This window comes from Camelina sativa, chromosome 3, assembly GCF_000633955.1.
Source record: "Camelina sativa cultivar DH55 chromosome 3, Cs, whole genome shotgun sequence".
In the NCBI taxonomy this organism is placed as follows: domain Eukaryota; kingdom Viridiplantae; phylum Streptophyta; class Magnoliopsida; order Brassicales; family Brassicaceae; genus Camelina; species Camelina sativa.
In genome coordinates, this window is record NC_025687.1 from 5,772,506 (window position 1) to 5,786,959 (window position 14,454).

General features: G+C 35.6%; 3 protein-coding genes across 3 annotated transcripts in view; 1 reads left to right on the forward strand and 2 right to left on the reverse strand.

The window, feature by feature from the left end:
* Positions 1-1,537, reverse strand: part of LOC104771756 — a 3,523-nt gene extending 1,986 nt beyond the window's left edge. Inside the window, exons 1-7 of the mRNA XM_010496335.1 lie at positions 1,382-1,537; positions 901-1,022; positions 713-801; positions 530-625; positions 348-442; positions 229-269; positions 48-131 (exon numbers count right to left, since the gene is read on the reverse strand). Of these exons, the coding sequence (XP_010494637.1) occupies positions 48-131; positions 229-269; positions 348-442; positions 530-625; positions 713-801; positions 901-1,022; positions 1,382-1,454 (600 nt within the window). The 5' untranslated portion in view covers positions 1,455-1,537. The remainder of the gene's footprint in view (positions 1-47; positions 132-228; positions 270-347; positions 443-529; positions 626-712; positions 802-900; positions 1,023-1,381) is intronic.
* On the reverse strand, positions 4,659-9,062 carry LOC104771738. The gene is made up of 13 exons (XM_010496317.2): positions 8,612-9,062; positions 7,659-8,415; positions 7,449-7,584; positions 7,238-7,358; positions 7,071-7,160; positions 6,682-6,981; positions 5,927-6,106; positions 5,735-5,821; positions 5,586-5,657; positions 5,406-5,498; positions 5,227-5,334; positions 4,980-5,048; positions 4,659-4,872 (listed from the first exon to the last, which is right to left on the reverse strand). The coding sequence occupies exons 1-13, from the start codon at positions 8,861-8,863 to the stop codon at positions 4,798-4,800; spliced, it is 2,340 nt and encodes a 779-aa protein (XP_010494619.1). The 5' UTR covers positions 8,864-9,062; the 3' UTR covers positions 4,659-4,797.
* Positions 10,284-10,826, forward strand: LOC104771729. The gene has a single exon (XM_010496308.2). The coding sequence runs from the start codon at positions 10,417-10,419 to the stop codon at positions 10,642-10,644; it is 228 nt and encodes a 75-aa protein (XP_010494610.1). The 5' UTR covers positions 10,284-10,416; the 3' UTR covers positions 10,645-10,826.

Sequence of the window (14,454 nt, forward strand, 5' to 3'; positions counted from 1 at the left end):
AAAAGTGCAAGTTTATCACTTGAGCAGCTCATAAGTAAAGACATTACCGTGTTTGCATCATGTTTGTTAATGTTGGGTATTGATGTTACAACTCTGATGAAAATGTCTGTATCCTGCACTGTTCGCTTTCTCTTCACATGAAAGAAAAAAAGAAAGAAAGAAGCTTTTGAGAAGGCCAAACCAAACATTGAAACCGATCTTTAGAGGGAATGATCTTTGACAACCTACCTCAACCTTGAGTATAGACGCCACCTTCTGCTGCTTACACGCTGCAGCTCAAATTTCAATCTAATCAAAAAAAACCATAGGAGGGTATCCTAACTAACACTAAACGAAATGAGTCTTACCCCCACGAGAGTGAGCAATCTTAACAATCTTCTCGAATCCCATCTCAGCATCAATGACTTGTATAAATGCAGGTTTCCCAAACTCCATCTCATATCTAAGAAACGATTTATCTAGCTTCAGTTTCGGCAAGACAGATAAGCAAAATGGTGCAAAGTGAAATAGATGGGTAGAGACCACTCACTCGAAGTAATATCGCATGAAAGAATCACTCTGCTCTTTAGTTGAAAGTGTGGCAACAACATAAAGTTGCGAAAATTGTCCTTTCAGCCTCTTTACTCTACAAACGGTTTAAGTCAAAGAAATCAGAAGAAAATAAACAGAGAGACATATAGGAGACTGTAATAGAGAGAGAGAGCTCATGGACCTGCTGAAGATGGAGGCAACATTGGAACAATCCCACTTGGTCACAAAAACGAAAGCAACAGAAACACCCCCACAGTTGAAGATCAGATCCTATCAATCACAGCAAACAAGAGAATTCTTTAAGCTGGTTTTTAGATACAACTCTCCAAAAAAATAAATCTAAGCAGAGAGGGGGAGGCAGACACATACAGGTGAAATAGAGACAAATTTAAGACGGAAGGAGTTAGAGCGAAGAAACGAAGATACGAAACTGATGAGCGAAGGTTGTTGTTCCTCTTTCCACGCCTTGCTCATCATACAAACACCGTTCCCTGTCATTTTTATTAATCAAGAACACCACACCATCCATATATTCTATTCAACACCAGAATTGGCAGATCTCGTGAATCAATCCAAGTTCTTATCCCAAAAAAATCAAAAATCACAGTGGTAGTAACATGAATTTACGAAACATTAAGACTCATCATCTATCACCCAAAACATCAGGGGAAATTGAGCAGATACAGAGACTAATCAAAGTTTGATTCAAGTTGGATTTGAGCCGAATCGCAAATTTAGAAGGCGCGATGAGTACTCGTTTCTCCTCTGACACAAATCGACACCTAACAAACCCTAGACTCCTTGTCGATGGTGTAAAATTGGAGAGTCCGGCTCAAGGGAAAGAGAGTACCTGGATTCACGAGAGATGAAGGAACTTGATGATCTGTTGGGACACTGTAGCTTGATGATCCCGCCGTCGCCATTGACGAAGAACAACCTCAGAGTCAGGGAGAGAGAGAGAGAGAGTTTTTGAAAGACGAAAATATTTTTGGCGGACGACCAAAAAAAACAAATCGAAAATTTTGAATCTAACTAGAAAAGGGGAAACAATGTTATTTAAACCGGTTTTGTTTTGGTGTCCCAATTATAAACCGGTTCTGAGTTTGAAAAGGGGACTCCCAAATCGCTCTGACTTTGGTTTATTATAAACCGGTTCTGAGTTTATAAAATAAATTGATGGTTCACAAGTGTGGTATCTGACTTGAGGTTGAAGAAGAGAAAAAAGAGGAAGAAGACACATAAAAGGAGAGGTGATTCTAGCTTTTGTGGGGGTAATTGAATGTTCACGTCATAAAGCTAAGGAAGTTGTATTACATTAGTATATTGTTGTACACTTAGCAGCAGTAAAACTTTGAGAAGAAAAAAAACAAAAAATGTTTTTGGTGGAATCGTTCATTCCCTTTCTCAATATTTTCTCATTCTACTCTGTTGGTTCAAGACATGATTGTAGATTTCATCTCTTCTTTGCTCAACGATGCTTCAACAATAAGCTGCAATTAACCAAAACAGTCCAAAAAAAAAAGACTGAATCATCCAACATTAATAAACAACAAACCATTATATAGATTAGAAGCTTTCTCTTTCTTTCTTTGTTTTACCTCTTGTACTCTATTTCCAGCTCGAGCAAGCAATTTGTATTGGTTCTCAAACATTGGAGCCATGTACACCAAGGAGAGGTGATTCTAGCTTTTGTGGGGGTAATTGAGTGTTCACGTCATAAAGCTAAGGAAGTTGTATTATATTAGTATACTAGGATTTACCACGTACACCACATGCAATATTTTATATGTATATATAATTATTAATTATATTAAATATATCAATATTTTATATGTATGTATAATCATAAATCGTTATTTTATTTAGTTTAAATATATAATATATAATTTAAACTGAAAAATACACATAAATTGCACCATGATGAATATAACTATTAAAATATATATTTTTTCTTCGGTGAAAACGATCCACTCAAATTATATTAAGAAAAAAATATATCTGAATAAATTTATTAATTATAGTGTTTATTAAAATATAGAAGTTTTAATGCATCTACTTACACAATCACAAAAACAATTTGATTAACGCAAAGTTATTATCTTCAAGAGTTCCCTCATCAACATAAAGATTTGGGCTTTATACCAAACAAAATAAATAAAAATTAGGATTAAGACAATTAGGCTTAAGGCCTTTTATGCTAAAAAAGGCTTTTCATTAGCTAATCCAGGAATTGAAAGAAAGAAAATAAAGACAAAAGACAAAGCACCGGAGGCGATGTCGGAGAAACTATGAGGATCCGAGAAGCTTGAATTATAGGTTATTGGTCTGAATAATTTGTTGATTCAAAAATAACTCTTGAGATCCCCAGATTCGTGGCCGATTCGATCATTGCTCTGAATCCCAGAGCTTCCGCTACCAAGGGTGAATCTACAACATATTAGACAACCGAACAATCTTTCCCAGTAAGCTATATTTATTTTCCAATAGTTAAAGATATATTCTTGACTCTTGTGTGTAGATTGATCGGATAAATTTGAAATATTAGTAAATCTCGTTTAATGATAGAAAATGCTTGACTTTGTTTTTATAGGTTTGTAAAGAATGTGAAACAAAGAACATTGTTACCTTATAGAGATGGAGACCATAGCCCATTAGAAAATTCTTCTTCTAAGTTATTTTTGAGGAATTCATTTTCTTTTAACACATATTGAGATGTTGATATTTCCTTGTACATGAAGTACAACCAATAGTTGGTTTCCTACAAAACAAATTAAATCCGTTAATGGATTAAACATGATTAAAAACCTATAAGGATATATATAGTTATCCAAATTTCAAGAAACTAACGTGTACCTACATATTATTCAGAAGGAGGTGCCATGACTGGAGTTGGACCATGTAAACCAAAGGGTCGCTTTATTTTTGATGTCTTGTAGAATAAACTTTGATGATCTTTCATGTCATTCAGAGTTTTTCTGCAAGATTGAAGTTAATCGAGTTGTCTTAAGACTGAAAATCTAGAAAATAAGTGATTATATGTGGTCAAGTAGCTATTTATGTCTCTTATGTCTATATATTACAATTAGTAAGCATTTATAATTACAGTAAAGGAGTCAGTGTTACTTACCCCTTTCACTTCCTGAATGATTTGCAGAAGAAAAGTGTTGATGGTTGGAGCTTTTTGTTCTTCTTTCCTTCTTTGTAAGTTGCTAACCTGATCAAACAGTTTACCATAATTCCGTCAGTTGCCTGAAAAACCAAACATGAGTCATATTGCATAGTGCATATAGCATATGAACGACTTTTCATTGACTGATTATTATATTTATTTGATCATTCCTTGAAGTTGTAGCCGTAATACATCCGTTCCTGACATATTGCTTATATTCACACGCTTCAGTCCTTTTACATGATTAAAAAAAACTTGTTGTTATTATTATCAAAAACGATCATATTATCCGCAAATTATAATAAACTTGGTCAGGGTTACTTACCCTTATTCTTGTCGTGCGCAGTCATGGTAGTCTCAAAAAGTTTGTATGCTAATGTAAAGATAAAGTTTCGTATGATTAGGTGTGTTTTCCCTTAGGTAAGGGGCCATTGAGGTTAAAATAGGTTTGGGTTTTATGCTTTTGATAGTTTTCAATTGTGGTGTAGCTGCTGCTTATTGGTTGTGCGAATGACACATATATATAGTTTCCAAGGTTGTAGGTAGGGTTTTCTCATTTTGAGTGGGATATAATCTTGATTCGCAAGTTTAGACTATATCCATGCGATTTTGTTTGTTTTGATTTTGGGAATAATGGTAATGCATATCTTTATTTTGAGTATAGTTAAGATTAGATTTATGTAATCCGATCATTAGGAATATATGGATCCAGGCTGATTAATATACGTATATGAATTTACCAAATTGTGTTTGTACTCACGATATTTTAGGGAAGATCCGAGATCTGTAATTCCAATAATAATCTTTTAGGGATGTTGCAAAAAGTAATTAGTTATATTTTTTGGGAAGATCTGTTTTTCGTAAACGGTTTTTTTTTTTTAAACCCGACCCGTGTAACAAAATTAGGAAAGATCCGATTTCCGTAATCGGTTTAAATGCTTAAAAAACCCGACCCGGGTGACAAAATTTGTGACACAAATTTGTACTACCAAAATGTTAAGATAGATTGTTGTACACTTAGCAGTAGTAAGCCTTTGAGAAAAAAAAAACAAAAAATGTTTTTGGTGGAATCGTTCATTCCCTTTCTCAATATTTTCTCATTCTACTCTGTTGGTGCAAGACATGATTGTAGATTTCATCTCTTCTTTGCTCAACGATGCTTCAACAATAAGCTGCAATTAACCAAAACAGTCCAAAAAAAAAGACTGAATCATCCAACATTCATAAACAACAAACCATTATATAGATTAGAAGCTTTCTCTTTCTTTCTTTGTTTTACCTCTTGTACTCTATTTCCAGCTCGAGCAAGCAATTTGTATTGGTTCTCAAACATTGGAGCCATGTACACCTACAAATAGAGACACAAACGAAAACATAACCACTAGAGATGTTAGATTCCAGACCCAAACATACAAACTTTACATTTATCGCTAAGAAAGTCACAACAGTCTTAAGTCTCTGCGCTTTGGTCTGTTGTTGGATGTTTTCGTGGTTAGTATAGATATTTAGGCGATTAAACTGTGTACCTGAAACGTTGGAGCAAGACCCGGGCTCAAGAAGAAACGGCTTTTTGAAACTGACTGGATTCCTTCAACCATTTCCAGCTCTTTGATCAGAGATTCCACATCAGGCCACTGTAGAAGAAAGTTTTCAAAAAGCCCGTAATAATGGTTTGATCAAAAAAGCCAAAAAATGTCTTTAATACCTCAGCGTCGAGCTCAGCTGCTTGTAATCGTCCCCCCAACTGATCATTATCACCACCAACTACAGATTCTAAGGCTTCAGTTAGAGGATCAGGCTGCATAAATACATCAAATGGGTTTAGATTTATATCAAATGAGTTACCAAATTGCTACAAGATAATTTTTTGAGAGCTCTTTCTCACCGTGATTTCTTTTAAGGACAAGAAGATACGTTCAAGAGCAAAATCTAGCTGGTGCACTTTCGCTTCCACAATCTTATAACACCAAAAAAGAAACGTTTTGTCAAACAGTTTTATTCCTTAGCAGAGTTTATGATAGCTCGAGATATTACCTGACCAATCTTGAAATACGAAGCAGGGTCTAAAGTTGCATCCCACGAAACTTCGGACTGGTGAACCAATGCAGGTACACCTTCTAGCTGTTCAACCAGACTTTTTAGTGTTACACAACATACTGTTTTCTGTTCTTGCAGTTCTATTAGCAAGAAGCTACTACAAACATATAATAAACTCTGATATAGTACCTCACAGAAAATACCAAAATAGGTAATTTTCTTGATGCAGCATTTCACAACATCCCCAACACCAAGCTTAGCCATAAGATTTCGTTTTTTCTCAACTTCCTCTTCATTTTCTCTCGGCCTCATCGAAAATATAAGCTTCCTTGTGTTTCGATTAGCCATAACAACATTCACTTTGATTTTCTGCATTGTGTTAAAACCTTTAGGGAGGAAACAAAGCATTCCCATGTAAGATAATAAAAGTTACAAGACTTTTTTTTGTCAAACCTGGCCAACAAAAGATGACAGGAACTTCTGCTTTTCTCTGTCATATACCATAAGAAGATCCTCCAGCTTCATATCAGGAGAAACTTCTCCATTGATCGTTGTAGCGACTTCAGAATCTAAGCTTGAATTTGGAGATGGAGCTTTACTCGTGACATCTTGACCTCCAATTACTCCAAGGTTTTGTCGATACAATGATGGATCTACACCTTTTCTTCTTAACCATGATTCAAATGCGAGAAATTTCCATTTTGCTGCTAGGTTCCGGTAAGGTAAAAATCCGATCAACGATCCATATGAAACCTGTAAAAAGGGTTTGATGAGAAAAGAATACAAATTAACTAACAAACAAAAAGGACATGAAACCCNCTTGTGTTTCGATTAGCCATAACAACATTCACTTTGATTTTCTGCATTGTGTTAAAACCTTTAGGGAGGAAACAAAGCATTCCCATGTAAGATAATAAAAGTTACAAGACTTTTTTTTGTCAAACCTGGCCAACAAAAGATGACAGGAACTTCTGCTTTTCTCTGTCATATACCATAAGAAGATCCTCCAGCTTCATATCAGGAGAAACTTCTCCATTGATCGTTGTAGCGACTTCAGAATCTAAGCTTGAATTTGGAGATGGAGCTTTACTCGTGACATCTTGACCTCCAATTACTCCAAGGTTTTGTCGATACAATGATGGATCTACACCTTTTCTTCTTAACCATGATTCAAATGCGAGAAATTTCCATTTTGCTGCTAGGTTCCGGTAAGGTAAAAATCCGATCAACGATCCATATGAAACCTGTAAAAAGGGTTTGATGAGAAAAGAATACAAATTAACTAACAAACAAAAAGGACATGAAACCCGAAATGAGTACAGATCTTACTTACAGCAAAGCCTCTTGTGCTCGAGCTTATTAGCTCAACATCCGCGCGTAATTCTGTCTTAACTAGAGACTCTGCCTTATTCCAATCATTTTCCTATAAAAAATCACACAAAACGAGTTGGCATCTTATCTTATGAACGAATAAATAGTAAAAGAGTGTTAGTTCTGAACCTCCAAGGAAGATCTGGTAGGAGGGCCCTTGAGCTCAACAGAAACTTCACGACCTTCATGGTTCACAATTAACGGTTGTCCACTGTTTGAAACTGATGGCTCTGCAGATGACGGATCTAATCTATAACAGAAGTAACTAGTCAGTCAAAACTGGAAGAAAGGAGAAAGAAAGGACGATTCCTCAAAATCAAGATACTAAACCAAAATTAACCTTTGTGGTTTCCCTTGTAAAGAAGCTTCTACGATGGTTTGAGACATTGGTTTCGAAGGAATTCTCACGAGTAGATCACTGTTAATGGTATTCTCCTCAGAGGGCCCCGAGGACATCTCGCTGTTAAGCTGCATTTCTTGATAAAACAACAAACATATGAATCAGCTCCATGTTAGCCTATTTGTAAAAGGTCTTAGTTGATCTATGTACCAGTTGGAATGGTGTTATTTTCTGTCTCTGATGATTCCGCAGCTCCGCCTTCACTATCTCCAACTTCCTCTTCTACGTTCTCAGGTGCTTCTGGCTCCTGAACTGAGTTGTTTTCTATCTCTGATGATTGCGCAGCTGCACTATCTCCTACTTCCTCTTCTAAGTTCACAGGCACGGGCCTCGCTTCTGGCTTCTCCAAAAGAGTGTAATCTGAATATATTCCAGCTTCTTGGTCTCCTTCCTTCATAGTTAACCCATCAGAGAGAAGCTTATCTTCAGCACTTTCGTCTCCCATATCCACGCTCACTGGTTCAGGTTTTCTCAACAGTGTCATGTCACTAAACCTCTCATTCTCCCTCTCATTCCTCATTTTAAGAGTCAGATTCGGTTTCAACCGCAACTTGGACTCCTCATCATCATCACCATTACTAACATAAAACGAACTCGGTTTTCTCAATATAACATTAGGCAACCTCTGCACCTTAGGAGCAGCAAGTGGAGGAGCAGCAGCAGCCTCCAGTGGCTTCTTCAGAACAGGGTTTGGCTTCTTCACCAATGGCTTTTCGAACTTGACTCCGTCTTTCAAAACAGGCTTTACCAATTTCAGTCCATCCAGGGAACTAGATTTCTTCTTCTCCTTATCCTTTGACCAATCCAATGGAATCTCTTCAACTTCAGCGATTTTACCCTTGTTCTTGTAGAAAGATTTCTCAACTTCATTGAAAGTAGCCTCTGGATTCACTTTTCTAGCCACTATCTGTATTAAAATTTCACAATTAACATCATCAACATCAAAACAAGAACAAGGGTACTGAATTTTTCATACTCAAAGCTATAAATTTTTTTGAATTTTTCATACACTCAAAGAAACGTTTTTAAATAAAGAATCCAAAGCCATAATTTTTTTGAATTTTTCATACTCAAGGAAACGTTTTTTAATAAAAGCATCTCACCTTAGCCAAAGTCAATTTGGGGTCTTCTCCGAGTAAACGTCCGAATTTGAGCTCCATTTGATCCCATTCGTTGAGCTTAGGCTCTTCCCTTTTCGAAGCAGAAACTAAAAACCTCTTCTGTTTAGCTAATAGAGTATCCCGGTCTCTTCTCACTCTAACCCTAGAAGGAAACAAAGGGAAGTTTCCGGCGAAGGAAGCAACGGACGTGGCGGCGGAAGCGGAAGCGGAAGAGGATAAGGCGAGAACGTCCATTTCCCGATTAAGCCGAAAGATAATAATTTATCTGAATGAGAATCATGGGTTCGAACAAAAAAATCTCGACTTTAGTATATAACTCGAGTGAGACAGTGGCTCGAGACTCTGGCTTCTCCACTACCGTTCTGTGTGGAGTATTGATACAGAGAGAGAAGAAATGGCTATGGCGGATGAAAGAAGAAGGAGCATCCTTTTTATCAGTTTAGCTTCGCAATTATATTTCGCTTCCTCGTTAAACCACTGAGGTTATGACACGTGGTTGATAATACAAAAATAGCGATTGCATTTTTACGTTTTCCCGTTCTTTCATTTTAGAGATGCACTTCACGTCGTTTTTACTCTCCTTGAACGTCAAACCATTTTTCTCACACAGAAGACGTAAATTCCTTTGAAAACTTAGGGCAAAAGTGTCATTTAGCTGACACGTGAAAAAAAAAAAAAAATGTAATCATCTTGTGGGTGGTTTGACGTTCCGCCCGAACAGCGGTTTTATACATTATACACTTGTCGCTCTCTATATAAATCATCTTGTGAGTGGGTGTGGATCATGGTTTTTACGGCTCCTCGGACAGGTTTTGGATTTTTGACGAATATAAAATTCTGATAACGTTTTCTATTTTCACATGCTTTAGTAAGATTCTCGAGAATCCCAATCATATAATATNAGTGCGAGACAATATAATGTGCTATTCGATCCAGATGACACAACGCACATATGTGAATGCGTCGTCGTTTGATGGGTTTTGGGTTCTTTGTTTCATTTGACGATAACTGTTAAATCCATGCAGTATCCGGACCATTTGATTCAAAATTAGATCTTTTCCTTGTTTATTTTTTTTTTTTTTTTTTTTTTTTTTTTTTTTTTTTTTGTATTTTACAGAGAAACGTCATTTTGTTGCTTCGCTTTAGCCGTTATTATAATGCGACCTATTATTCTGATATGGATTTCTCTTGCAATAATTTTTTCTTTTCTCTTACAATCAATTATAACGTATAGTTTCGTTATTTGTGTATATATTTATATTTTATTGGACTCAATATATATATAAGTAGATCAAGCGTACACGTGATGTAACAAAATTTGTTTAATGTATGTATTGAGCCAAAAAATCATTGAAGAATTGGTTCTATCATGTCACCTTTGCAAAAAGAACCCATGGAATCCATGAAAACTAGGTTCGACTAATTAGTTATCTATATTATATTATTTCACAAAAAGAAAAAAAGAAAAAATATTTAACCAGCATTCAACACGAGTGCACATCTAGAATTGGGGGAAAACATCTACTACGGGAAAACATTTAAAATAATTCTGTCCAAGTTAGTTAATAATATATGTGCCAAAACATGTAACCGCACGCCCACAGTTTTACCCCCATCTTAGATGTAAACATGTAACATGGGCCATCTATATTATAGTTTCAGCCTCTTCTTCACTTCAACTTACACCTCAACAAACTCCAAACACTTGTTTCATAATCTTTCTAATCCCCTAAACACACCCGCAAAGGTTTTCTTCTACTTCTTCTTGGATCCTTTTCTACAACCCAATGGATGTCTTTATATCCGAAGAATATGTCAACCGCCGGAGAATGGAGAAAACAGCTGCCTCCACTGCCGGCAAAGACATGATGTTCGGCTCTGGTTCAAGCAAGAGACCGGATAAGAGAAGCAGTAGTAATCCTCGGATGTCGGCATCTCGGCCGGATAATGAGTTTCTCGTCACCGGTGGTGCATGTGTTTATGAGAGTTTTGTGTTCCACTGCTTCTCGCCGTGAAAACCATCAAAGCGTTCGAGTTTAAGTGTTCAAAAGCGCATATGCATGGGCAGTTATTAGTTGTAGCTCTTGTATGTCTTGGGTTTAACAATCTACTTAAAATTAGTATGTTGTTAATTTATAAATTCACAAATCACAACTCTTCGGTAAACATGAAATCTGAATGATGGTGTGATTCACAACTATAGAATAGACAAATTAAAGAAATGTTAAATAAAAATTGAAATAATTTTTTTTAATGACATGATTACTTAAATCATCGAATAAAATAGCAGTATGATAATAATAATATAAATTGGTACAAGCAAACGTTTAGAACTACAAAATTGTACAATTGCTTGCGGAATCAAAGTTCAAACCAATAAATAATAATGGAATTAAGGAAAAAGGTTAAAAGGAAAAAACTCTGACCCAGTCGAACAAGCTAATGATGACTGGGGGGGCTATTTCGAATAGAACGGTTGTGTTTGGTCTTACTGGTTTGCGTTGTTAAGATAAACCAGTTTGTGTTGAAAAAATTGGACTCGTGTTTTGGTGAGGTGTGCCAGGCTTTCGCAGTAGTGCAAGACGAAGGCGACACGTGAGAGTCCAATCAGCAAGCTGACATGGTGAACTCTCCCCCATAAAAAATAGAGTTAATATCGTGCAGGTCGATGACCCACATATCAGATATTAAACTGATAAGAACAGATACTACACTTGATCTTAGCCAAAAGGCCGAGAAAGGTATGATTTGCCCGATCCCTCCTGAACTGCTTTTATATCCCTCGTGTGAGACTTTGGAAAACAACTCAAATTAACAGTAATCGAGGATTTAAATTTCCGGCCCAAATTTAATTATTGAGAATTAGCCCAGTTACTGAAGCTAATTGTATAGTTAGATATTCATAACAAAATACAGAACATGTTAGCTATTGATCTCCATGTAGAATTTAAGTTACTTTATAGTTTGAGTAGAAGTAGTTTTGGTATTTCAAAGTCAACTCAGAGTTAGTTTATAGTTTGAGTAGACTGTAGAACGATGACTCCATCCTCGAAACACGAAAATCTTCCCTAAACATACTGTATTTGCACCATTCTTCTATTAGATATTTTACGATTTTTGTTTGTTTTTTTTTTTTTTTTGGATATTTACCTTTTCTCTACGCATTTTAGTGTATACAATATTTAAACTTTCTCTTCTACATTTCCTTTTCTATCTTTGGTAAAAGCCTTGCTTTGCAAGCAAAAAGCTCAAACAAACTTGAAGAAAACCTTTTAGTTCTCCATCACGATAACGGCGGTGATGGCGGATCTCTTACCACCGCCTACGACGGAACAAGCCGATGAGAAAATTGATAACTCGAACCTCACTTGTCGTGTTGGATATGAAGATGTCGATATAGAAGCTTACAGTTAAGTATATATCATAAATGGCTTTGCCGATCGATCTATGGGTTTCTTGATCAGTATGTGTTGAAAAACGAAAAATTGTTGGAGATATCCGATGAGAGTCTGGCTTCATACATGAGTATTTTGTTGTCGTGTTAGAGATATTTAGCAGTCTTGTGTTGTTTGTATTGGCCAAGTTCGAGCACTTTAGGCTACCAGATTTACCCAAACAGTAGAAACTATCTAGTATGGTTAAAATTGTTCAATTTGATCCGGATTTGCATTCAAAAGTCTGTCTTTCTTGGTAGTCAACAAAAGTCATTTGTCAACTTCTTGTAACCAGTTTTCTTTTATTTTTGTGCAGATATTTTAAACCGTGATTATTTCAGTTGTTTACATTTGAACTACTCCGCAGCCTTTTTGATGGAAAGTTTAATATCAGGTAATTGTGTTTTTTGTTTACAGTCATATTTGCAAACAATTTTTTTCTTTTCCTTGTTTTTATTTGGTGCTTCTCGTTAAGCCCGTTTATTCTTGTGTCAAACAGTTCAACGATGGCGCCAGGAACATATTATGGACTTAGTGCCTACAACTTGAACACAAAGGTAGTAAACTATTTGGATATCAAAAGAATGATTGTGTTATTGGATTAATGTTTAACTGAACTCTCTTTTTTTTTTCTGAGTGTTTTTGTTGCAGCTCGCACTTACTGGAGGTGTTACTACTGATGGTAGACTAACTGCGACAGTGAAATACGCTATAACTGATAAGTTGACTGTGAGGGCATATACAAATGTAAATGGTTCAACAGATTGCGGGCACTAGGCGCTCATGCAACGTCTAAACGGCTGCCTCGACCGCCCATAGATCTCGTTTTAGTTTTCTTTTAACTTCATAAATTTAAATTTGTTAGTTTTATCTTCATATACATAGTTATAAACGTTCATATATTGTTTGATATGAGTTAAAAAAGTCCATTTTTTGTTTACGATTTATTATTTTCATATTTCTAAAAGATATTTATATATATAATTTTTATCTATCAAATAATTCTTTATATTGTAAAACGTCTAGGATCTTCGAGACCGTGATTAGGTGTTGTAGGAGCTAGACATGCTTGCTTTAATACCTAGCACTTTCTTAAACATTAGTTGTAACTAGAGATAATGTAGTTATTCAATGGTGTATATTAGCTTGACAAAATGTGTTTTCTTACAATATTCTTTTCCAGCTAATAAATCAGTCACGTTTGTCCATGACAAAAGTCAGCTTAGAATACATGGTGAGGAAATTATCTCTGTTTTAAGGTTTGCTATTTTTGTGATGAACGTTTTGATGAATAGTTTCTTTAACTTAATTTTTTTTGGGCTCACATTCCTATCTGTAGGCTCTAAACTACAGAGCTCAATTTAAACTCGGGAGCAATGGCCTAACTGCAGCTACATATATCCAGGTAAATTTGCTACTCACAGTTCTGTTCTAAGCTTTTTCAAATCTTTCTAATTTGATTTCTGACATTAGCCACTATTATTAATTGTTTTTGTACTGTAATTAGTATTTGCAAATTCTTTGTATACACAAAACCTGAAAAAAAAATAAGAACTTGGTGTATAAAAAGATTATGGCAACAGCCAATAATACGTCAAATCAATAACAATTAGCTCGCAAATACAAAAGAAAAAGAATAGACTATTCATAGTTTACTGTAAAAAGTTGTTCTTTTAATTATTGATCGTTATTTTGTAAAAGTTGTTTAATTATTGATAGTAATTTTTCAGTACACCCTGTCTATCTTTGGGTGGTGAGGTCTTTTGCACCAATGTGCCTCAAGAGTCGGGTGTAGGTTATGCTGCAAGATACGAGACTGATAAGATGGTAATGTTTCTTCCAAGTCACTTTATTAGACAGCTTACAAACCCGATATACGTAGAAAGTGTCATATTTTATTAGGATTTTTTTGCCATTTATGCAACGTTATTCTTTGTATATAAAAGAAATATATACATGTCGTAGAATTTTGTAATACGTTATACAATCCGTCTTTTTACACTCAAGTTTGTAAAATTTTAATGAATAATATATTAAATCAAAGAGTCCAAACCTATCTATAAAATTTGAAAAGTAATGTATATGAGTGTGATAATGTTTAGAAGAGTCTTTGGGTGTGATTCGTCATTGTTGGTCGGTTAGACTCGGTTAAAACCATTTTGTCAACAAGTAAAGTAATATTAGTGGAACCAAAGGCTAAATGATAACCGGTTTTAACTGAACCGTCCCATTAAACCGGTTATAGAAGCATATCAAACCGGTTATCAATCATCTGAAGATTTTTAGGTTTCCCAAATAATTCCATTGATCTCCCTTCCGTTCTTCCGTTCTTCCGTTCTTCGTATCGTCTTCGTAGCTTTTGGTGCCATTTATATTTTTCCCTCTTTCAAA